This window comes from Podarcis raffonei, chromosome 7 (genome assembly GCF_027172205.1).
Source record: "Podarcis raffonei isolate rPodRaf1 chromosome 7, rPodRaf1.pri, whole genome shotgun sequence".
Classification (NCBI taxonomy): Eukaryota; Metazoa; Chordata; class Lepidosauria; order Squamata; family Lacertidae; genus Podarcis; species Podarcis raffonei.
In genome coordinates, this window is record NC_070608.1 from 23209829 (window position 1) to 23235749 (window position 25921).

Genomic DNA, 25921 nt, shown 5'->3' on the forward strand with positions numbered 1-25921 from the left:
GCGCGGAGGCAGGAAGGGCAGCCGGGCGCGCGCTTGAGGCGGTTGATGCAGCCACCGGGTTGGTAAGTGTGAGAGAGAGACTGACTGAGGGGAGACGGGGCGGGGGGGGGAAGGAGGAGGGGAGGGAAAGTGTAGGCGCAAGCGCGTGCTCGCGCGCGGTTGCCATGGCGCTGCTTGACGTCACGGGCTCTGTGTTGCCCGTGCGTTGCGACGCGGTGATTGGCGGAGACCCCGTGTGTGGCGCTGGGAGAGCGAGAGCGAGGCTGCAGCGGAGCGAGCCGCGATATAGGCACAGTCCGCGCCGGTCACCCGCCTAGAGACTCCCGTCCCGTCGAGCCCGCAGGTAACGGCCTCGCTAGGCTTCGCCTCGCCGCCTTTTCTCCCCCCCCCGCACCTTCCCCTTCCTTTCCGGGTAGGCGCTCCGGCGGCGGGATCCGCTGCGGTTCAGGGGCGGCGGCGGCAGAAGAGACCGGCGGGGGGGTGGGGTGCGGCGGCGGCGGCTGAAAGGGAAAGAGGACCGGGCGAGGCGGCGGCAGCGGGTTGGCGGCCCCCTTCCCCGCACAGAAGGGCGGCTCCTCCTTGCCGCGGTGCTGGGCGACACCCACTGCCGCGGCCTGGTGGAGGGGAAGCCATTCATTCCCTCCCTGCGGCGGCGACGGGTGTCTCTCCTCCTCTCCCCCCCCCCATCTCTGCGCGCGCTTCAGGACCCCCTCCCCACAGGTGCGGCGGCCGCCCCACCTGCTTCCCGCGCCTCGCCCTGCGAAAGGAGGCGAGAATGGAGGGCAGAGGAGGCGGAGGGCTGAGCTGGGCGGCGGCGCCCCTTTCTCTGCCTCGGCTACGGCAGGTGAAGGTCCGGGGCGGTGCCCCTTGGCTACTCGCACCGGGGGGAGCTGATTCCCCCCCCCCCCATTCTTGGGAGGCGAGCGCCTCTACCTGTGAGGCAGAAATGATGAAGGGGAAGGGTCGCCGCCGACCTCCAGCCTCCCTTCTCTCTCCGCCTCCCATATTCATATTATCTTTGTTGGGGTGGGAGCTGCTGCTGCTGCCGCTCCTCCTCGAAATGCGGGGTGCCATGTGAGCGAGGGAAGGAGGAAGGAGGGGCGCCATGTTGGGGAGTAGGATGGCTTCCTTCCCTCGCTCTCTCCTTTCTCTCCCCCCTCCCCATTCGCTCTCGCTCCTTTCCCTTCTTCCATCTCTCCGCCTCCCTCCCTCCCCGCGGCGGCCTTCTCTCTCTCGTCGGGCGGCTGGTTAGGGTGTGGCCTCCTGCCGGGAGCGGCACATCCAGCCGGTGCGATCTGCCGCCGCATCGGAGGGGGCCGCCTTGAAAAGGAGCGGCGGGCGGGCGATCGAGGCGGAGGAAGGGAGCGGGAGAGAAGGAGGAAGCGAAGAAAGAAAAGGCGAGGGGGCGAGTGTGGGCTGCGGCCGCGGAGGCTCCCTCGGGGCGGGGGCGGCGGCGGCGCCGCAGGGCGAGGGGAGAGGCGGCGGCAGCAGCAGCGGAGGGGCAGGTGGGCGGGCGTGTCTCTTCTCCTTCCTTCCCTCGGCGAGACGCCGCCTGGGCTTCCCCTTTTTTCCTTCTTCTCCGGCCTGGGTCTGGGCGGAGGAGATGCAGCAATCTCCCCTCCCGGCGCGGGGCGGAGGTGGAGGGGGATCAGCGCGCACACAAGTGGGCTGGGCTCTGACTCGGATCCGCCATGACAAAGAGCCCAGACAAGGCGCTTCATGTCTCGGAGCCGGGCGGTTGCGGCGCTGGGAGGGGCGGCGGCGGCGGCAGCCTGGCCTGACTTGTCCTCTTCCCTCGCCCCGCCATCCCTCTCGCCCACACCTTTCGCTTTTTGTACCCGCCCCAGCCATGTTTCTAAGCCGTGCCAGCTGCAGCGGCATACTCTCGGCCGCCTGTGCCAGGGAGTGCACCGAGCAGCACCATTTTAGACAGCCGAGTCCTAGCTACACTATATACAGGAAATCACCACACGAATCTTTCCTTTCGGGTCAAAAAGCAAGGTTCCTTCTCCTCCGCAGTCTTCCCAGATGCCACCAGGTTTGCAAGGGGAGAGGTTGGGTTGCTAAGCAGCTAACGTTCCCTGGCTTTATTTCCATATATTAAATTGCCATTCCTGAGTAGCGTCATAGTTGCATTAAATTGCCATTCCTGAGTAGCAAAATGGTTCTTGACCAAGATGTTTCTCGGTCTTTATGAGGGTAAGGTCACCAAAGTAGACAACATAGTGCAAAACCTTCACGCCTCAGCTGCTTCAATAAAGTAGCTTGACAGTTGCAGCTTGGCATCCTGGTTCTAAACTAAGTTCTGTTATAATAAGTGACTTGCATCATGACCTTAACAGATGCACTTTGAATTAAGTTTCATTGATTAAGCTACGCAAGAGTTATTTGCTTCCAACACTAATATTGATTGAGCTGTGTAGTAGCTAAATTCATTTGCTTTTGGGCCCAATGGCCCTGATACCAATCAGGATTTTTTTAACCATGTACAAGAATGTAGTTTGAGAAAAGAGGGTACGGAGGTATACTTGAGTAACTTTTGAGAAAGGAAGGAATGGCTCTCACAACACATTGTGGTGAAATTCTTAAGATTGCAAACCTTCCAAAGGGTTTGGTGTTTCTCAAAATAGCAATGTGCTGATAGTAGCCCCTTCAAACAAAAGGCTAAGATCATCTAGGGGACAGATAGCAGAGGCATCTGAGGGAATAGTTCACATTCCATGCTTGAAAGGTTTTATTTTTTTAAGATTGCAGAGGCCATATCCTTCCCAAGATTTCATGAATTTAATAAAAATGAAGATTAATTTGACCCATATCTCAACAATAATATAGAACAGGCATGTCCAACCAGTAGATTGCGATCTACTGGTAGATCCCCGGCTGATCCTGGTAGATCGCGGGGCCCTTATCGATCGTGGGATTAAATAAAGTTTACCAAAAGTTAACAAATAAAAGCTGAAGAACTCTGGACAATCCTACCCCAAAAAAGCTCAATGACTCTGGGCAATCCTTGGCAAAAAAAAAGCTCAACAGCTCTCGGCAATCCACCCACTCCATGAACACTCCTCCCTTCAATGACAATGGGTAGAAAACTGCCAGTTTTTTTATACTGGGAGTAGATTGCAGTCTCTTGGGAGTTGGACGTGCCTGATATAGAACTTTGGAATGGGCCATTGAAATCAGTGGTTTTTGCATCCAATAAATGTGTGTCAGTTGCAATGTGCTCTTTACGTTGCTAAGAGATAGCTGAGTTGCAGATGATTTTGCCTGATAGATGTCTAAATAATTATTTGATATTTTTCATTCTCCAGAGAAATCAGCATGGATAAAAACGAGCTGGTGCAGAAGGCCAAACTGGCTGAGCAGGCTGAGAGATATGATGACATGGCAGCCTGCATGAAGTCTGTGACTGAGCAAGGAGCAGAATTGTCAAATGAGGAGAGGAATCTTCTCTCTGTCGCTTACAAAAATGTTGTAGGAGCACGTAGGTCATCTTGGAGGGTTGTGTCAAGCATTGAACAAAAGACGGAAGGTGCTGAGAAAAAGCAGCAAATGGCCCGAGAATACAGAGAGAAAATTGAGACTGAACTAAGGGACATCTGCAATGATGTGCTGGTGAGAATTAAGGCTCTAACTACTTCCCCCCACCCTAAGTAAACCTTCAAGGGCAGATAACCCTCTAGTAACACTCAGTATTGTTTAATCAAAGTATAAAGCTGTTTATATAAAAAGCTTCTAAATATCTTCCCCTGCCACCTATAGAAAACCAAACAGTGGTCTTAACTTGCTTCTTCCTAAAACTTTGCAGCTGGATGCTTGTAGCAAAACACTTGTATAATAGTGACACAATCTGCCCTATTGACACTTTCCATTAAGTTGTCACATAGATCCCACTTACCAGTTAGAAACTGGGAGGAGTAAAGGACTTTTCAGCCTAGTTTAATTAAAATAAGTGTGCTTTCTTCATAACCTAGAGGGTGCTGTGTGTGCTTTCTATGAGAAGTTGTAATTCTCACTATAGAAATCAGGCCCCTCCCTGAATAAGATGATGTAATGTTAGCTATGACTCACCCATGCAGAACACTCTGCAAGAGGGAGGAGGAGGTAGCAACAGTGCTATGGGCCTACCTTAAGCAAAGCCATAGCAACTTCAAAGCAAGCTGACTCTATACTTGTGCTATTGGCAACAGTTTTTTTTTACCTCATAAAATCTTTTAAATGAAGAAAGCTATTTTATTGATGTGCCACTCAACTAATTGTTAGTATTTGTTTTTGCTAAAGATGAAGACAATTTCATTTCAACAAGATGCACTGAGTCAAGTCATATGAGCATAATTACCATGGTTTTTTCCATCTATTTTGTAAAACCAGCTGTACAAATACCTTGGTGAGTTCAAAGGCCATCATGTATAGTTGAGCTCAAATTTTAGATTCACTTACTTGAAGGTCATTCGTTTATCTTGGATTCTTGCCATATAAAAGCATTGAGAAAAGTAGAGGGATAATCAGATGCATGTTGTATATGAAATGCAGTTTTTGCTGATAACTACATAAACCTTCATTTCAGACTAGTCAAACACCATTCTGTCTGAAGCATGGGTGTGGGAAAGGAGCCCATACCTTATCTGTCACATCTTTCATTTTTTTATATATATGTATTATGTGTAAGAGACATGTAATGAATCAGATGTTTAAGTCCATTAATTTCATCAGATAAAAATCTGATATTTACCTGACATTCTCAGTTGACATTGACCCCTTACAATATCAAATAGTTGGCGCCATTATCTTCACAGTGTGTTTAACTAGGTTTTTCCCATCCAGAAAAGTTTCAAAGAACTCTGGTTAATGTTAGCAATACTTTCTTTAAAGTCCATATCCAATGCATGTCTGAATTCTTTTTTAAAAGCCTCATTGCATTCGTTGCTGGAAAGCTAAATATTTAAATCACTTGGTTTAAATTTCTGTCTATATTGGATAAAAGGCCCTCTTGGTTTATACTAATTGACGCCTAGACTTCAGGAGATTAAATCTATAGCTTTATTTGTAAAACTTGAAAAAGTGCTCATTTGGAGCTTTATATGTTGCTGTGGTAAAGGGAAATACTCTATAAAATTAGGAAACCTAGAAAAGTAGCTTGTAACACAGATGCTAAAAAATTCCTTGCTCCCTCACGTTCTCTAATAGCATACTAAAAAGTATCTCAAAGGAGCTCCTATATTTTAAGAGACTGGTGGACTAGTGGAGCCTTTCTAATGATAGAAAGGAGGCAGGATTTGTCTTTACCTGAGTCGTGTGTCCAAATCAGACCTTTCTATTATATTCCTGTAGGTGGGAGCACTGGCTGTTGGATAGAAACTGTTAGGTATTGGGGGAAGATAAAAAGTGATACATAAAAACTGACTGGGTTAGAAAGCTACATTTAAATCTGGGTGGGTAGCATGGTGCCTTCCAGATGGTGTTAAACTACAACTCCCATCATCCCTGACCATTGGGCATGCTGGCTGAGGTGGAGAGGAGTTGGGAGTTCAACTTCCAGAGGTTGTAACGTTGGCTCCCCCTCATCTAGATATTGCAACCCATTTACTTCCTCATTGACAAAGTAGCTTTTTCTGGTTTCTTTATTGGACTTGACTTGACAAACAGAAGCCAGGAACAGGCTTTTTAATGTAGTGCAAACTTTGGGCTTGGAAAATTGAGAGGGGGGAAGAGAGTTTTAGCCCTTTTCCTCCAAGCCGTTGTGCATTCTCTCCCATTCCCCACCGAGCCCTTTGCTCAGAAGTATTTTCCAAGCCTAGTTCTGCTCTCTCTTCATCCAAGTCAGGCACAATTTCTAGGCTCTGAATAAGGTGTAAAAGTCTTGTCAAGCTACAGTGTTTAGTTTTGTGCTTACAGGATAAGGTGTCAACATACTGCCTCCTTCTATAGGAATGGGGGACAGACAGGCAGTGTTGTCTCCAAGTATGGCACATTACTTCCTCATAAATGAATTACTATCACCTAAAGGGAAAAATAAAATGTGCAGTCAAGTACATTGAGTGATGTGGATGAAGTCTGCTCCTCGCGTGTGTTTTTTAAATTGTTTATATTAATATCCTGCTGTTTCTGCAACACATACTTTTGGCTTAAACAGTTGGACCATATCATGTGCCCTAAGGCTATTATCTGGTCCAGGGTTTCCTCCTCTGTGCCCTAGCTTGCAGCCTGTTTGCAGTAGCAAAAATTCACACCCCATGTGTGAGCAGGCAGCTCTTATGCATGCCCATAGAGAAGCAGGTGATATTTGGGCAGCCTCTGACTTGTGTGAATGTTTCATTCCCTTTGGAAATGGGAAGAGCAGAAAATCCCTCCATGTGATTGCAGAAATGGTACTTTGCCTGTGTTTGAAGTTGCATTTTTATTATTTAAATTTTGCTCTGTAATTTTTTCTTTGTAAACTTCTCTAGGATCCGCTGGGTACTGGGTAGTTTAGAAGTTAAATAAAGTTTGTGACAGTTGCACGTATGGGCCTTGCACGCTGGCACTAGCTCAGGGGTCCAGTTTTCCACCGACCACCTTTGTCATAGCAAGGGCAGTGAGGCACTTGAACCTTTTTCTCTTATTTGGACATGGGGAGAGCAGGGATCATCCTTGCAGTTATACAGAGTTTGGATGGTTCAGTGCAAGAATAGGAAAGGTGCCCCCAACCCAAGTCTTACCTCAATGCTAGCCAGGACCAAAGTAATTAAGTCCCTATTTTCTCTCAGCTTTATAAATTTGGAGCTGAGCAGAGGGCTGTCTTGCTCAAGGTAATTGCATTCCATTGACATCATGGAAATAAGCCTCCTTGTGTTTAAATGAAGCACAAATGGGGTTGCCTTTATGGGGGCAAGATCTTGGTGGCCACCAATTCTGACCTGGCTATCAAGGCACAGCTATAAAATGCAAATTTCACTAAAATCCTCCTGAAGAGATGGCAGAGGAAAGTAGTTGGGTAGATGGATTTTCCACACTGGGTGATTTAATCAATTTTAAATTGATATAAAATTTAATTTCCATTTTGATTCCTGAGCAAGTATAAATAATGTGTTTTACCTGTTATGGCAGCCTATCAGTTTGCAGTGGAAATAAATCTTTATACCTACTATATTGGCCAATAATTCAGAACCTTTGGCCCCGTAGGTCACATTGCCTTGGATAATAAATTGTAAGTATACTTAGGAATTGGAGCTGGTTGTGCAAGAATGGGTTTCTGTTGGGCTGGGTTGGTGTATTTGAAAGGACATTTTTAGTTTGTATATCCTGCCCAGTGAAATAATAAGTTTTAATATCTTTCTGAACTCACTTATGGACTAAGTCTCCACACCTACACAGGAGCAGGGGCTGATAATTACTGGGCAGAAGTGTTTTGGTCATGAGATGGAATGTGTTCAGGTTCAGTGGTTTAGGAACCAGAAGTAGTTATAATTTACCAGGATAAATTTGTGTTCTACAGAGACATACTGTACCTGTAATTCTGTATTCATTAATCTTTTACATAGCAAAGTAGGCTCAAATCTGGTGTGTGTATTAAAGTATTGGATGGTATTTAAATAGATACATTTTGTTCTAGATCAGCATATTTTACATACTAAAATATATTTTAGTTATAAAGGAAACTTTAATTCTGCTATTTATAAAATAAATCCCAGGTCTGTTCACTTTTTTAAAAAATACAAGCAGCATAAAAGCAAACAAAATGACAGCCTGAAATACAGCTTTTAAAGTTTATTTTATATATATATCCATCTGAGAATAGTTATTTTCTGGGGTTGTGAGAACAAGCAAGTTTGCATTCAAATGAAATATTAAATGTAGGTTTTTCACCATGCTTGCTTTCCCCCCTTCATATATATTGGGGTTTTAGATGAACTACCAATTGGATAGAAGACTATAGTAATAAAGCATGTTAGTGTGCATCTATGCTTCTGTTAAGTGAAACATAAGCCTGTTGAAATAAAATTGCCTCACTTTCATACTTGGCCAACTTAATAGGTCTTTTTCTGGATAATGTTTTAATAGGTTTGGGTCAGGATTCTAAACCCAAACTTCAAAATGGTTCTTTTTGGATAAAGGAATGTTTTTACTGTTCACTGGTAGGTTTGTTCTATTCATCAATTAAAATGTATCCAAAAAAATCTATACTTAATTTTAGGTGAGAACAAATTGCCTGCCTGTGTTGATTTCATCTCTTGGGAAGGGTTGAGATCTAGCCACTTAGCTTTGAGTACCATCGTGCCAGGTTGCTTGAGTTGAGGTCAGGTTCTTTCCTTGAAAGCCATAAAGTCTATAAGGTTTAGACTCTCTCCATGCAGCCACTTTGGAGTTTCTTGCACCTGCCCTTATGCTTGTACTTTTGTCACTTGGAAGCTACTATTTGCAAGGGAATTCATGTGAGTGAGTACTAAGGCACTGGTGGGGAACCACTAGCCTCAGACCTAATTAGACCCATGAGGCCATTTCCCCAAACTCTGCCCATCTGCCAAACACCTGAGTGTCTCGGATCAGCTGCATTTGTTGTGGGGGGGGGGTTTCCCATTGGGAACTCCATGGTGCCTCCAGTGTGGCTGCTCTCAAGTGTTCATCTGCTGATAAGCACTGAGAGGAGCTTCTTTGAAGATGCAGTACCAATCAGCTGAGAGCAAGCTCCTGTCAGCGTCATTGATTGGTGCTGACAGCACACCTTAAAAGGGGCTGCTCACAGCACCCATCAGCTGGTTGGCACTGAGCAGAGGAGGTCTTTTGATGATTTGTCAGCTCACTGGTGCTGTTAGCACGCCATCAAAGGAGCTGACTCTTGGTACCAATCAGCTGATAAGCGTTAAGAGGGAGCCCCTTTGAAGTAGTCACCTGATATCATAATGATGTCAGATTTGGCCTGGAGGGGGGAGAGATGCCAAGTGTAATTTATACTAAAACTAATGTACCAAGGCATCGGGGCTTTTTTTATTTGAGGCACACTGGTGTGGTTGTTGGCACAGAGAATTAGTGCTAGAAGCAGCTTAAAAATCTTTTGGTAAGCTGCAGTTTTGCCAAACCATAGTATGGTATGATAAGTATAGAATCTGTTTCTTGATATACTACAGGTGTGCTGCCTTATATAGACAGTCTGTAAAATTAGTTATTCAAATCCATGGATTTTTTTCACACTAGTGGCATTTCTTGTAATAAAACTTGTAATTGCTAGCATGGTAAACCTGTATTGTGAACCAGAGAAAAAAACTGCTTTTTGAAAAATATAGCAGGTTTTTTACTAAGAGAAGATTTTCCTGACTACTAAAGGCAGTTAGTTTGTTTTAAGTAAAATAAAGTGATTTTGCATGGGTTCCAGACTGTACAGATATGCTACACCTCTTTAATGTGAGTATATTCATGCTCCTCATTTTGTGAGTATATTCATACTCCTCAATTCATGCTCCTCATTTTGTTGGCAGTAGGAAAGCATTACCTTGGCTATAGAAGGAATATTCTGTATCCGTTATTGATTGAGAAGTAATTGGCTGACACTCAATATTTTGTGATGGCCTTGCAGTTTCAAAACAACATATTTAAACTGGAATAAAATGCAAAAAAAAAAATAATTAATCGTCTGCTGTGGCAGGATGTGACTACAGGCTATGTGGCAACTACTGTAGGTTCTAGCATTAGTTTTGTATAGTTCTGAGAAAAACATGTTCAGACATAATTGTGGCATTACCATGAGCTTTTGATGTGCTCAGTACACTTGTAAAGCCCAGCGTAACTGCAGAGGCAAGCCACCTGTGATTTAGCACAATGAGTAGGAGCTGCTTCTTATGCCAAGGTTTAGAAGGCAGCAAGATGTGTCTAGAAGAGGTCAGTGGCTCTTGCCAAAACAAAGTGGTGAGCTCTCAAACATGTTTGTGAACTCCTAACTGCACATTTATAGGAACTGTAGATAACCATACATGTTATACTTTCCCATCTCTTAACTTCCTGGCAGGAAAAAAAAAATTGTAAACACTTCTGTTTATCTCATTCAAAAATAATTCAGTTCAAGTGGAGCCCCCTCTTTTTCAGCATATCAAGAAATTAAAATATTTCAGCCAATTTACCGAATTATTGTTTTGGTGTATCTGGAAGGAGCAGTAACCTTTAAAGAACAAACCCATGCCTTTTTATTTTTGGCTGTATTGCTGTTAATGAGCATCTGATCTCTTGTGGGACAAGTGAACTGTTCCACTTTGTCAGAGGGGAAATAGAACATTAATACTGCAATTCACCAATAGTATAATTAAGTGAAATCCCCAGATAACTTCTCTTAATGCATTATCAGCATCTGCATTTGGGAAATTGAATGCTGAATAGATTTTAATGTAGCTCCCATCATTCTAACAGGCCAGTTAGTTTGGATACCCCTTACAGAAAGTTAGCTTGTTAGAAATGGCTGTTTTCAACTGTATCTGCAGTATATAGAGCTCTAGACTTGTAGCCCTATGATGAGCTACTGAGCTACAGTATCTCAAATTTTGAATATCTATGTAAAGTGAAGGATGCAACATAATACATTGTGATTGGGCAACACTTCCATCTCTCTGCCTTTATGTTCTGTCTTTTCAGAATCCAGACCATTTAGTTATTGAGGGGAAACCATGAAGTCACTGACTGCAGTGACTGAGGAGTTATTTATGGTGTAGTTAGCATGAAGTTTAAGAGCTGGGAGTTCACACCTGCTAGAACACTAAAGAGACTAGGGTGTAAAAGCTTAGGGCTGTGAACCAAGATCCTTGGCTGTTCTAAAATTCGAAGTGTGCCAACAGATTGGATGTCAAGGGTAGACTGCCTGTAGAAGGGCACTCCATTTCTCCATCATACTGAAAATGATGTGCCACCTTTTAAAAGATGTGAAAGGGAAATGGTTCACTTCTGTAGTTGTCATGTTCGCATGATTTTAGACTTCTTGGTGAGCTGGTTTGTAGTTCTTAAAACAAACGTGTACAGTGGTACCTCGGGTTACATATGCTTCAGGTTACAGACTCCGCTAACCCAGAAATAGTACCTCGGGTTAAGAACTTTGCTTCAGGATAAGAACAGAAATCGTGCTCCGGCAGCGGGAGGCCCCATTAGCTAAAATGGTGCTTCAGGTTAAGAACAGTTTCAGGTTAAGAACGGACCTCCGGAATGAATTAAGTTATTAACCAAAGGTACCACTGTATAAGGAGAAAAATGCTATAAAGCCTTTACAGTGGTACCTCTGGTTATGAACTTAATTCGTTCCGGAGGTCCGTTCTTAAGTTGCAACCGTTCTCATCCTGACGCGTGCTTTCGCTAGCAGGGCATCGCACTGGGCAGTCACCTCCAGCATGCAATTTCCGTTTGCATCCTGGGGCAAAGTTTGCAACCAGAAGCAGCTACTTCTGGGTTAGCGGAGCTCGTAACCTGATGCATTCGTAGCTAGAAGCATTCGTAACCAGAGGTTCTACTGTATTTCTAGAAGGGAAATCCCATGTTGCAGACACACACTCTTTCATAGTTTGTTTCAGACTTAAGTTGGAGAATACTGGAAGATTACTGAGCTGCTGTCATAAATAAAAGGGCCAGGATTCAGTCTGGCTTATTTGACAATCATGAACAGCCTATGCTGCTTGCTTCTTGGAAATGTGGCTCATCAGCTGAATCCACCCTGCAAGTGCATGTGTGCTTGCGTAGACTCATAAGAATGTAACTTGGGCAAGAGCTGAGTATCTGGCAAGTGGAATTTCAAGCATGCAGGTCTAGGAGGGGGAGAGAAATACCCCTCCCAATCCTACCACTTGCCTCTGCAACTGCTCTCCTTAGCTGCTATGCCTCAGCCAGGGTTTGAGGCATGTTCACCTGTCATGTTAAAGGAAGCTGGCTCAAGAAGGGGTCGTAGAATAATAGTGACATGCAAGCAAGAGGAGGGTTAATGTGTGCACAGCCATGCTCCTTCCTTTACAAATGCTGCTGCTGTTTCATATGTTAGTAACAAACATGGATGGGAATTTGATTCCTGCTGTGTAGTTCTTAGTTTTGTCTTGTGGCTAGGCAAAAAAACTGGTGTGACATTTAATTTATGTTTTTGGAGTGGCAGCAAGCAACATGGAGTGCTGTCCTCTAGTAGTTGGTGCTGATCCACTTAAATCTAGACGCTCATCTACATAACAACCTCATGAGTTGTGATGCTGTGACTAGGGTAACTAGGAAAAGCCTGTAGAACTGCTGTTGCTGATAATAATAGAGAGCGTACCTGTGCAATGCTTTGTCAGTGGTATGCATGCTGGGTTTCATTGTCAGTTCAATTACATAGCCCAGACTTTTCTGTCACTTTTAACTTTTGCTTGTTACTGATACAGAACTAATTGTATCATTTATGTCATCTGTCCCTACTGAACACTTCCATTTCATTCTGCTACGTTCTGGTGTTAGAGAACCATGCAGTCAAAATAGGTTTAATACATAATTATATTAAATTGGCTTAAATCAGAAACCCGAATGAATGTGAATCATAAGTGGTGTGGTGTTTTGCATTTTGCATCATCCACAGCTTTACTTAACTGAACAATTGTTTGATTGCTTTTGGTACCCACTTATGAATTTGGCACAAGTTGTCAGAACACGGTTGCATGTATATTGAGTGGTTTGCTATTCTGCTTTTTCATATGCTTGCTTTCAAATATCTCTGTTTCATTAGGCTTCCTTGATTTTTGTCTAATGTCACTTGCTCTTCAAGTAGCTGAAGAGGTTTTATTTTTAAGGCCACATATTTTATAAGATGTCTCATAGACAGTTAAGCCTGAATCTACTCTTTTTGGAAAAGGGTAGACTATAGCTTCTCATCTGTGTAGTATTGAAGTAGTATCTAATAATGGGACCGTGGTCATCCTGGCAAATTACAAATACAGCTGGCTAAGAACAAAAGTTGCAATTACTTGTCTTGGGAGGGAATGCAAGTTGAATAGGATTAGATTGCCTCACCTTAAAAGTGTGGCTGTCTCTTGAATGGAAGGTTGGTGATCGTATTAAAAGGATTAATGGGTGTTACCAGCACCAGACTTCATATAGAGAAACAGCTTGATTATCTGCTCCTCCTGCACCAGCAGCAGTTTCCCTTTCAGCAGTTTCTCCTGTTACAGCCCCTCAAACAGTTTGGAAGTTCCTCAGAGTAACTACTGAAATAAGCTCCTGGTTTGAGTGAAAATGCATTGGATTGCAGTTAGTAATAACTACACATCACATAATTTAGGATTGGACAGCCTCCTCTTACAACCACTGCATTATTCTGCCTTAATTAAATAAAGTAGTACAGAAGTGTGAGAGAGGGTATTCTCTGTGGCAGCCCCTAAGCTTTGTAATTCCCTCCCCACAGAGGTGTATCTTGTCACCTTCATAGTGTAGTTCTCCTTATATGCTGAAGACATACCTCTTTTACACCTGAAGTATACATTTTAGGATCTAGCCTATTCTCTTGATTATAGTTAATTGTAACTGATTTTAATTTTGTGTTTTTAAATTGCACCCCACCCTGGGACCTCATGGTGAATTCTAAGTTTCATATATTAAGGGGAAATGCTCCTGGCGTCACATGTTGAAAGCTGGCAATGTGCATACTAGTTTTGACTCTTGATAGCGACCCGTGAGATCTTAACTCAGTTCAGTTAAGGTAAACCATCTTCAAACATCATTATTGCAGTTTGTCATTGATGTTACAGTAACAAATTTAAATGTGAATTAGGTGAATATTTTAGTGCTTCCCGATTTTTTATCTTGGCTAGCAGGGCATTTAAAGGCCTTCTCAGGAACAAATAGCTATCTGCTTTTCCATGAGCAGTTCCCATGTGATTGGGTCACTTAAATATTAGCCCATTCACATGGGAACCAGTCGTGGAAAAGTAAACTAGGGCAGTCTTAAAGGGCCCCCAAGTGGCTTCCTTCTGAGGAGTGAAATTTTCCTTATCCCAAACAGTAGGATTGAGAGGAGACTTGGAGAAGTAGCCCATGGGTTATCACCAGGTTATGAGTAGAATAAAGCATTGCATGCACATGTGCAATAATACTTAGTCTTCTTGAGTCTTTAACACAAAGGGAGTGGTGGGCTTTTTCTTGTGTACTAACCCAGTTGGGTAAAAGCTTTTTAGGCCCAACCAAAATGCATAATACCATGATTCTCCTTTCAGAATACTTTCAGATTCTCTAGTGCAGTGATAAACTGTTAAAGCATGTAGTAAACCCTGGTCATCTGTGGCATTAAAATCAGTTGAAGCCAAGGTCCTCCTTACGTGCACATCTGGCTGACACTAGCAGCTAAAGCAGCAGCATAGGATCAGACTGGCATGAGTTGCTGCCCATTCTGTTACTTCAAAAACTTGTGAAAGAGAGACTTCCACTTGTCTTTAGAGCTTGGTGTGTGGCACAACACCTGTGTAAAAACCTACTTTACTTCCTTATCTCCAGAGTAAGAATTGCGTCTGGGCAATCCAGCAGGGAAGCATTACAGATAAGATTTGATTTTTTTAGATTTAGGTGCATATGGTTGACCAGATAGTAAAAAGACAACTGGGGGCTAGTAGTTTTTTGGGTTTATTTTCAATGATACAGTAATAGACCATTTACAGTGGCTTGATTTCTGATATTACCACTAGTGGGGAAACTTCAATGGCCACAGGCCAACTGGTGTGTACAATTTTCTAGTTGTCAATGTGTATAGCCGCCTGATTATTCTTTGTTTTCATTTGCAGTCTCTGTTGGAAAAGTTCTTGATTCCTAATGCTTCGCAAGCGGAAAGCAAAGTTTTCTATTTGAAAATGAAAGGCGACTACTACCGTTATTTGGCTGAAGTTGCTGCTGGTGATGACAAGAAAGGTACAGTGTGTTGGCTTCTTAGTGTCAAAAGTTCCCATGAAATTTTCCAATAGTCTGGTATTTACTGCTGGAATGTTACACGTCAATAAAGGAAACAAGTTTTGAGTGTTGCAGTATTGTAATATTTTAAAGATGCTGATCTAAAGAATTGACTTTCAGAGTGACACGTGAGTAAACATAATCAGCAGTTTAAAAGCTTTCGTAAGTGACCATTAATGTTAATCAACAGGGTCTCAAAATACGTGCATTGGCCATTATTGCTATTGTATGCATTCATGGCTGACTGCAGGAGAGCTCTTTTGACATTCTCTGTGTCCTCTGCCCAATAAGTATAAAAGGTAAAGGTACCCCTGCCCGTACAGGCCAGTCTTGCCAGACTCTAGGGTTGTGCGCCCATCTCACTCTATAGGCCGGGCGGCCAGCGCTGTCCGCAGACACTTCCGGGTCACGTGGCCAGCGTGACAAGCTGCATCTGGCGAGCCAGCGCAGCACACGGAACGCCGTTTACCTTCCCGCTAGTAAGCGGTCCCTATTTATCTACTTGCACCCGGGGGTGCTTTCGAACTGCTAGGTTGGCAGGCGCTGGGACCGAGCAACGGGAGCGCACCCCGCCACGGGGATTCGAACCGCCGACCTTTCGATCGGCAAGTCCTAGGCGCTGAGGCTTTAACCCACAGCGCCACCCGCGTCCTTCCAATAAGTATACTCTAGTGTTAAAGTAGATTTTGCAAGGTGGAATTGTAGAATTGAAGTTCTTAGCAGTAGTGAAAAAATTCAGCATTAATAGTTTACTCAAAGTGTGTCAGAACAGTTGGCATCTAATATTTCATGGTGTTAGGAGGGTGGGGTCTGGTGAGAAGACAGGATATGAGGCAAGTTGGTCAGAAGAGTCAGAGAGGTACAACACAGAGAAGGGAAAGACCGAATGTTGAGGAGCTGGAATGAACAAAGCTAGATCACTGTCATCAGTGCAGGGAGGAAGCTATAACTGAGAATGGCTGGAAATAGAAAGAAGAGCATATCAGAAGATTCTGGCAGAAGGCCAAATTAGAGGATAATAGGTAAATATTTAAGCCCTGCTTGGGACCCTGTGGTTGGAAGCTGGAGCAAGATACAACACTGGGGTTCATGGGGGAACTGCCCCATATGGAAGGAATACTCCAGTGCATTGAGGTGGCAGGTGAGGATTCCAGACTCGGCCAAGTTAGTTTTTTTAAAAAAAAGCCTCTTACAAAACCCTTAACTGAATGGGAGCAGAGGTCACTTCCCCTTTGGGTACCAAGCAAAGGAGCTCCCTGCCATAAGCCAGAATCTAAGCAAGTGCACACAAATACATCCGAGTCATGGGTGTAATAAACCATTGGTGATTTCACAGTGTCTCCATTTCTGCAGGGATGAAACGTTGCAAGTTTGAGGTGCCACTCTTGGCTCAGCCAATAGCACATGCTTAGAAAGTAAAGAATAGCCTATGCAACACCTTTTTTAAAAACCATTTTTAAATTCTTGTTTATGGTGTGACAAAAAGTGTACAGTGGTACCTTGGTTTAAGAACAGCTTAGTTTATGAACAACAGATAAAGAACGCTGCAAACCCAGAAGTAGCTGTTTTGGTTTGTGAACTTTGCCTTGGAATAAGAACATGTTTCACTTCCTGTTGAGTGTGTTCCATTTGTAATTTGAGTCCCTCTCATGCCTTGGTTTAAGAACGCTTTGGTTTAAGAACGGACTTGCAGAATGGATTAAGTTCGTCAACCAAGGTACCACTGTACTCTAACACTAGGTAATTTTCCTTTAAAATACAAATCTGGACTGTTGCTATATTTTTCTGATATCTTTTATGGCATAATGTTCAGGCATTTCTAGATTTCCACAAGTAATGTTGTTATTCAAATTTTGAATTTTGAAAACCAATATTCTCTACATGCTGCATGTAAAAGTGAGAGACTTTTGATTCCAGTCTTAATGTATTGAAGTTTTAACTAGTCAATCCCTTGCCCAATGACAGAATTCCTTATACCTAAAACATCCCTGACAGGTTGCCAATCAAATCCTCTCCTAAAAACCTCAAAAATTCTGAAACTTCTAGGCAGCTTGTTTACTAAGCTACCATAATAGATGTATGGGAAGCTTTCAAACTATCCTTTATTTCCCTGTAGCTTTTTAAAAATTTGAAGACTGGATCATCACTCCTCAGTTCTAGTTGTCTTCCATCAGCTCTAGTTGTCTTCCATTTAGGATAAAAGCACCCTTTGTATCCTCACTACAGCTGGTTTCTGAATCTCTTCAAGTTTTGTAAAATGTGGAGTTGAAAAGTAGGTACTTCAAAGCAAACCAGTCTAGTACAGTCTATGTTCCCTGCAAAGGTGTTCGGAAGCTTTTACTTCCTTTTTGATTAACCACAGCTTGCACTGTCAATTGAACCCAGACAAACTTTGTAACTTAATGCTTGTAATGTTCACTCCCTTATTCTAGTCACTCATTAAAAAAACTCCACTGGATGCTTCATTACAGCAGTGGCCTCTGTAGTAATAAACAGATTTAGCTAATGTGTAAAAACCTGGAGTAGTTTCTAATGGCTTTTTATCTAGCTATCGGCTAAACTTGCTCTTGTATCAGAAAACAGGTAGTCTGGTGGATTATAGAGCAGTGATAACTTTGTAGTACAGGCAAAAACCATTTTTGCCGCATCTAGTTGACGTGTGATCACTGATGTGTGGGTTCTTTTGGACCCGGGAGAGGGCGGGGCGGGGGGGCACTTATACAAGCTCTGCTGATACACACATGGGGGGCAGAAATAGAACCACCATGTGAAATGGTTGCTGTCTGTATTCATTTTTTTTCTGGGTCAGGGATGGCCAACTCCCAAGAGACTGCAATCTACTCACAGACTTAAAAACTGGCAGTGATCTACCCCCTTTTTAGGGGTTCAGGACAAAGTTGTTGAGCTTTTTCTAGGGAGGAAAGCCCCGTTTTAAGGGTTCAGGGCGATGTTGACCTTTGGGGGGGGAGCTTGTGATCTACCACAGGTGTCCAGCGATCTACCTGTTGGACGTGATATATGATAGCCATGTTCAAATATATAAAAGGATGTCACATAGAGGAGGGAGAAAGGTTGTTTTCTGCTGCTCCGGAGAAGCGGACACGGAGCAATGGTTCCAAACTACAAGAAAGAAGATTCCACTTAAACATTAGGAAGAACTTCCTGACAGTAAGAGCTGTTCAACAGTGGAATTTGCTGCCAAGGAGTGTGGTGGAGTCTCCTTCTTTGGAGGTCTTTAAGCAGAGGCTTGACAACCATATGTCAGGAATGCTCTGATGGTGTTTCCTGCTTGGCAGGGGGTTGGACTCGATGGCCCTTGTGGTCTCTTCCAACTCTATGATTCTATGATTCTACGTGCCTGTTCTAGGTGGTTGCACTGCATATTTGTAACAGTCAGTTTCCCATAAAAAACCTGCAAATCTCTAGCTCATAGAATCAATCCAGGCTGCTTATTTCCTCCCTCACTGTCTCATAGACTCTCAGTCCTATGCTCCAGCTAAGATAGTTATTGCTACACCTATTACATGAGCATAAGGAGCTGGGATCCTGGGTCAAAAGCACAATTGCAGTGGAGAAAAGAAGCAGCATTGCAACAGTGCCAGTGGCTCCCACAGAGTGCCTAATAACTGCCATTCACCAATCCCAGTGATTGCCTCCACAGTTTTTTAGTATTTAATTATGTAGAATACTTACCCTACTTTATAGCTCCAAGAAACTCTCAAAACAGCTTACAAAAAATCACATTCAAATAATGTTTGGTGTAAAGAACAGAAATTAAATGATGTCTCTATGGTGCCATGATCATGCCAGGAGTCTTTTCTGGCCTCTGCCTTGCTACCCTTTGCTGTTTCCCTCTGTGAGCCTGGCAAAAAGCTTACTGTTTGGACTGTCAAGAGAACTGAACTGAGCAGACCCCTGAAGTCGACTGATTCCAGATACAGGGTGTTGCCCTCTTAATTACTGAGCTATGGAATTAGTTTTGCTGGAGATTATTTTCCAGGCTTTGTGCTTATGCCATGTATGGGAGGAGTATGTAAGATAAGCCAGTGATTTTAGATTAAATGATTTGATTATGTCTCTGTGCCAAACAGTACAGTACAGTATTGTCCATGCATGAGTTGTCTCAATCATAGGTTGAGCAAATTCCAGCTACTTAGCCCCTTTTCTTTGCCTCGGAGGTCCTCAGCAGGCTCTGCTGGCTACTATGGCAGAGGTCAAAGGGTAGAAATGAAATCTTTTGCTTTCAGGACAGCACACTGCTATCCTTTAGACAGAGCTGCATATGGCTCCATTTGTAGTCCATTGGTTCCAGTGCATATCTTCTGGCTCTTTTTTTGCCTGGAATAATATGTCTTAGTTCTCATTGAAGTGGTAAGCTTCTTCCAGGCTGTGCCATGGTGGAATATTTCTCAGTCCAACAAATAGGAAACTAACATTCTAACATGTGAAAAAGGGAAGGGTCTAGCACGTAGGCATGTCCAAAGTCCATTTCGGGGCCTAATCTGGCCCGCCAATCGGTTTAATCCGGCTCCTGTGGCAGTTTATTTCCTGGGGTAAAAGCCTAAAAAACCCTCAACAACTTCAATCCTAAAAGAAGCTCAACAATTCCAACCCTTAAAAAAGCTCAACAACTTTGGTTGGCCCCCACGGCCCTTCACTTCATCAAATCTGGCCCTCTTTCAAAAAACCGCTTTTCTCTGACTTAATATTTTTTTATGTCTAGACATCCTTTTATTCACAAGGAGTACTCAAAAACAAACAAAAAAGTGCTCTGTTGCCAATTATGTGCCCCATTCTTTCTAAAACAGGGCAAAGAAATGTAGTTACTTATATTTGGGGTCTCTGTTTCCTTGCCGGGGCTTATATACTCCTGGTATTGTGTCCTGATTTGGTTACAGAGTAAGTTGGCATCTCATTCTCTTTCGTGGCAAATGTGGCGGGGCAGCTGTCATGGGCTCTACACTGACTCCTTTGAGGGAATTGACCACTTTGCTGCTGCCAAGACATGTAGGAGATCCAAATAGACTGGGCACGTGTATGGTTACCTCCCAACACTGTCCACTCTCTTATACTTTCATAGCTAAATCTAGTGTCGTAGATGCACTAAACAGCTTACAATGATATAATGTCAGGTTATGCTGACTAAAGGGGATTGAGGGCAATCTTATGCTCCAACTAAGCATAATTCAAGGGTAGAGTTTCCAAAAAAAATATTCTAATGCCTCTGTGTACGGATGTTCCTCCTTCAGAAATGCTGTTACATGCTTTCACTGCTGATGTTTTCATCATAATTCATAAGATCTCCAAAAAGGGATAGCTTAGTTGCTCTTCTTTGTACCTGTTCCACTTCTAAGTCCTCTGAATTGGTGGCAGGAAAGTCTGCACAGTATTTGAATTGACCTCAGTGCTTTTATACAGCATACCAATTATTTCTGCCACTTCTGGAAACACCTCACTGTATTTCCCCAAAGTAAACTTGCCCTTTTTGAAAAAGGAGTCATGAATGAAACGGTAATACTAATTGCAAGATTATGCATTTAGAATTCTCTGTAGTTAAGGCATTCAACTTTTTGCAAAACGACTATTACTCTAGTTCATGAGGTCGGTCTGTCATTCCCAAATTAAACTTTGCTGAGCGCTCTCTTTATTTCTGCTAGTATCAGTTGGGGTTTGTGCGCTTTCAGGAAATGAAAGAAAATACCCATCATTCTGGTTTTTGTTCTGAATATTGCAGGTTTTTGTAATGCTATGAGTGGTTCTCCCAATGCTTTTGGTTTCTTTGCTTTAAATGATAAGGGCAGGTTTGGAGATTAGTGCTGGGTGTAGGCAGGAAGGGAAATATCACTTCTGTGAGCAGCAAACAGAGTGACTGTTCTGAAAGTTTGCAATATTAGTATTTTAATTAATAGCATTGGTAATAGCATCTTAGTCCCTCTTAAAGAAAGGTGGTTGGATATATAGGTAGTCCATTCCAACCATGCCCAGGATCAATTGTAGATAAATATGCAGTAAATGTGGCACATTTTTAGTGTCTAGCCAACATACATCTTCTGTTGCCTATGGCAGAAGGCTATTCCTGCTTTAGTTTTCTGTATAGACAAAGAGAGTTTCACTTTTTAAAATTTATCCTTTGTTTCCCCACCATTATGCCATCCTCTGAAATACTGAATTACTATTGCCAGCTCTCTCTGACTTTAGGCTAGATATGCCTGTTTTGAAAAGGGGTGTTTAAACTCCTTACTAACCTTGCTGCAGGTTACCCAAACACATTCTCATATCAGTGGGCATCTTTCTTTAGCTAATGGGCAGAAGCATTAACACTTCTTGTGGTTTGGATGCTATCTTCCTCTTGATGAATTACAGTATAGTCTTCCACTTCTTTGCAGTAGCGTGGTTGTCATTCAAATCATCTTCAACAGTACTGTTGCCGGCCAATTTACCTTTATGTACTTCAGTGTTACAGGTCACATTTGTCTTAAATTTTGTAAACTGAATGCAATGCTTACCATTATCCATGTTGCTTAAAAACATTGCTGTTGTGAGGACAAGAACCAGCCGCTAGGAGATCTTTTACTAGTCAGAATTTGTGGGAGAGTGGGATTTTTAGCATTCTGCAGTTTGACTAGCATTGTTGTTACTCTTTGAAAGCTTCTCATCAGTCAGTTGGATAGCTAGCATAGCTCTTTCTGGCCAAGATTTGAACCTGAAAACTGTGATATGCTAGAAATCTTAATTAAATCTAGAGTGTATGGAAAGACAAAACCCCATCAAATTGGCCTTTAATTTGTTTGTATAACAGAGTGCAATCCTGGGAGTAAAACACACTGAATTCAGTGGGATTTACTTCTGAGTATTCATGGCTAGGACTGAGTAGACATGGTTAGGATTGAGTATAAGGTTTTATAGAACAGGGTCTCCTGGATTCAGTACACATGGGCATATACTTCCTTATTTCTAATTATTGTTTATAGATGTAATTAACAGCTTCAAAAATTATACTTTCTGAAACTGTGTACAATTCTTGTCCTATATATTAAGGCATCTAGTCTATATTTGTTTTAACATACTCCAAAGTGCAATTGCTAACTTTGTGTTTACTTCTTTGGTTTTAAAGGGATAGTGGAGCAGTCGCAACAGGCATATCAGGAAGCTTTCGAAATCAGCAAAAAAGAGATGCAGCCAACACATCCTATCAGATTAGGTCTGGCTCTAAACTTCTCCGTGTTCTATTATGAGATCCTGAATTCTCCGGAGAAAGCCTGTTCCCTTGCAAAGACTGTGAGTTAATAGTCTAATTACTGCACTAAATATAATATTTTTGCCAGTGTTGCATGTACAAATGTACTTTTTTCCTTTCTTACATAGGCTTTTGATGAAGCCATTGCTGAACTTGATACGTTAAGCGAAGAATCATACAAAGACAGCACACTAATAATGCAGTTACTGAGAGACAATTTGACAGTAAGTACTTGTACAGCTTTTATTAAGCCAAGTTATGTACAAACAAGCAGAAAACAGTCTTGTGGGTCTCCTAAATCACCAGGTAGCCAAGGGTTAAATAAAAAAAAATCTAATTATGGAATGAAATACATAATACGAATGCTTTGCTCAGTTGTGCGGCTCTTGGAAAGAGTGCCTTTTTAAAGATGAGGAATAGCTTTCTTGGAGATTATCCTGATGAGTGCTTTCTTATTCACACTACTGATGCTTTAATCGGTAACACATGACTGCATTTTTCTTAAACAGTTGTGGACATCGGATACCCAAGGAGATGAAGCTGAAGCAGGAGAAGGAGGGGAGAATTAACCAGCCTTCCAATTTTTGTCTGCCTCATTCTAAAATTTACACAGTAGACCATTTGTCATCCATGCTGTCCCACAAATAGTTTTTGTTTACGATTTATGACAGGTTTATGTTACTTCTATTTGGATTTCTATATTTCCCATGTGGTTTTATGTTTAATATTAGGGGAATAGAGCCAGTTAACATTTGGGGAATTTTTGTTCATCCAAGGTGGCCAATATAGGGATGTGGAATTTTTATAAAAGTTTTACATGTTTGGCATAGTACTCTTGGTACTTTGTGGCTTCCCACAAAAGCCAATGTTAAACAGCTTCCTATGTTGAGCAAAGAAAAAACTGCTTGCATATTGGTCTGTCACAGTGGTAAAAAAGGGATGATTGGTTGCAACCACGCAGGTGTAGAGAATGTGGGTACTTCAAAGGTGGAACACATAGCCGAGGAAAATTAATGTCCCATGGATATTACATGTCAATCATGTGAATCTGTGGAATCTACAGTCCAAGTATACATCTCTGATTGCATCTGAAAAGTGTTCCTTAAGGTGGTTTGCTAACCCAATGAACTTTCTCTAGGGAAGGGCAGAAACGGTTCACATTCCATTACTTGTAAAGTTACCTGCTGTTGCTTTCATTATTTTTGCTACACAATTTATTTGTATTTAAATGGTTTAGGCAACCTAAGAACAAATGTACAAGTAAAGATGCAGTAAAAATGAAATGCTTGATATCCATAATTACACTGTATATCGAGCACAGCAGTAAAACAAAAACCCATGTATTTAACTTTTTTAGGGTTTTGCTTTTGTGATTTTTTTTTTGATACTTTGCCTAACATGCATGTGCTGTAAAAATAGTTAACAGGGAAATAACTTGAGATGATGGCTAGCTTTGTTTAATGTCTCCTGAAAATTTTCATGAACAATCTAAGCATAACTGTTAAGAACATGTGTATTAAGTTGATGTAAGTGGAATAAAAGTTTTATGAATGGACTTTTCAACTACCTTCTCTGTAGCTTTCCTGTACATCTGGACTCCTTTTCAAAATATTTTGCTGTATTAGAATCAATAGTGTAAGATGATTTCTGAAGTTGTCTGTATCCAGTGTCTCCCCCCTCCAAAAAAAAAATAACGTCTCACATGCCTGAGAGGCTGCTGCCTTCTAAATTGTTTTGCTGGCACGTGGCACATGTTGAGGGAGATAGAGAGAGAAAGTTAAATACAGTGTTTGTAGAATGTGCAACTTTTCATTGCTACACACATGCACTGTGCTTTGTATGCATTAGCCACCATGCTAAATGTAGATCTGTTTGCATGCCTTAGCAACCCACATGCCTTACACTGGGGAAAGGAGCACAGATTGCCACATTTATGAGGCTTGGAAGTAAATGAGTCAAGAGTGAATCCAAGCATACAGAAGCAAGCAACAACCAGACAAACTGGCCCATGCACATTCCTTCCATTGGGTGTGCATTTTTCTGGGCAATCGCTGATTAGCATAATTCTTAAAATAGTTCCTTTTTAGCGACTACAATTATTTGAACAATAAACTCATAAGAAGTATAGAGTACTGACCTGAAATGCAATAGGATTTAATAGGTATTAAATAGATGAAACAGCTGTCCACTTCCCCTATAGTGACCTCTCATTCCCCCTTGGGTGGTTTCCTGTGAGATGAGAAGAGCAAAATGCATGTGCAAAGCCTATCTATTTGCCAAATTAGCAATAGTGATAAGTGTCGTTCCCCCCACCCCCCGGAATGGTCATTTTTCTTTGTAATTAGAAATTGCTCTGGCACTGAATATTATAGAATGTGAGAGGCGCTAAATGTGTCACCTTTGTCAACATTTTTTGAATTTTGCGCATCTGATTGTGATTGGAGATGCCATTAAACCCCTAGGCAATATGTTCTGCACCTCCGCTGTTAGAATGCCTAACCTCTAACCCAAATACTTCCAGCTGCAATTTGAGCCTGTTCACATTTAAACTGTAAGAGAGCAAGCAGCAAAGGTTAATTCTGGACGGAAGCCGCTCAAGGGTCAAAGATTTGATAACCTGGCTGGAGGTGAACTCTCCAGAGTTGCCAGTTCTGACACTGCTTTTGGAGAGAGAATGGGATCTATTGTACTTCCTCTTCTCTTCTTTTCTTCTCTTCTTTTTTGCCTGCAAGCCTTAAAAGAAGTAACTCCCCCACCCCTTTGCTTTTTACCTCTTCTCACCCATGTCATCCTTCCTAGTGATACTAGATGGGAAAGCGATAAGTTGGAGGATTTTACCTCAAGGCCCATCGGCCACCTTGGTCCTTGATACCTATTTATAGTCTTTCAGGTGTAAGGCCCAATAATGTTGCTGTCTGTTTTCTCCTTGGTACAAATCCCTCCTATGAGCTCACATCAGATGCAGTGAAGGAAGGGTGTAGTACTCATTCTTTTGCCACTTCTGAAGCCAAGAGTTTAATCCACAACTTCCTAGTTAGTGGTAGGGCCATTGGGCTAGCTGTTCAAGATGTGCCTCCAGAGGTCTGGGAGAATCAGGTCACACTTAAGGCTCAAGGATTCACTGTTTCTAGCCTGAGCAAATGAGATTTTGCTTTCTATCGCCTAGTCAAGTGGACTGGCTTAGCTGCTTAAAAGTTAAGATTAAGGAGAGTAGGCTTTCCACTCTGAAGTTTTCAACATGATTGTGAACAGACTCTTCATGATTATGGGAGTGTTTGGTCACTGACCTTGTGCATCTTTGAACACCAGCATCAAGAACCAGAGACCAGCAGTGCTTTTTTTTCTGGGGGGACGCATACCCCTAAACATTTTGTGAATCTTTGTACTTTTGTCCATTTACTGTATTTATTTTTCCCAATTTGAACTATAAAATGGTGATTTTCTTGATTTCTTGAATCAAAATTGAGAGTACCCCTAAATATTTTTTTTTGGGGGGGGAGCACTGTAGACCAGCAACCAATTCCACCAGTTCAATGGTAAAAAAATGTTCTTTCTCCTCTGGGTCTTGTGCAAGGTGAGGTAATTTGAGATGGAGATGATTGTAACGGCTTGATGCTAGCCACAGAGATAGTACTTCCCCAGTTTTACAGAGCTTGGTGTCAACAAATGCTGGCCGCCTCTTCCCGGAGTTGACCTGTTACTCATCCAAATCCATCATAGCTACAGCTGCATGCCTGGAAATTGAACAGCAACTGGTGGAAACAGGCTTGTTTCTCTGCAGTGCTCCAG

At 42.5% G+C, this 25921-nt stretch overlaps 1 protein-coding gene across 1 annotated transcript; it reads left to right on the top strand.

The window, feature by feature from the left end:
* Positions 1-215: 215 nt before the first annotated feature.
* On the top strand, positions 216-23687 carry YWHAZ (tyrosine 3-monooxygenase/tryptophan 5-monooxygenase activation protein zeta). The gene is made up of 6 exons (XM_053395516.1): positions 216-343; positions 3312-3615; positions 14733-14856; positions 22010-22173; positions 22261-22356; positions 22642-23687. The coding sequence occupies exons 2-6, from the start codon at positions 3322-3324 to the stop codon at positions 22699-22701; spliced, it is 738 nt and encodes a 245-aa protein (XP_053251491.1). The 5' UTR covers positions 216-343; positions 3312-3321; the 3' UTR covers positions 22702-23687.
* The last annotated feature ends 2234 nt before the right edge of the window (positions 23688-25921 follow it).

What these genes read in the sequence shown, in the direction of transcription:
- YWHAZ (XM_053395516.1), top strand. Translation starts at nt 3,322, where the DNA reads ATGGATAAAAACGAGCTGGTGCAGAAGGCCAAACTGGCTGAGCAGGCT. An exon ending in TGCTGGTGATGACAAGAAAG is followed by an intron (nt 14,857 to 22,009) that starts GTACAGTGTGTT and finishes TTGGTTTTAAAG; the next exon opens with GGATAGTGGAGCAGTCGCAA. An exon ending in TACTGAGAGACAATTTGACA is followed by an intron (nt 22,357 to 22,641) that starts GTAAGTACTTGT and finishes TTTCTTAAACAG; the next exon opens with TTGTGGACATCGGATACCCA.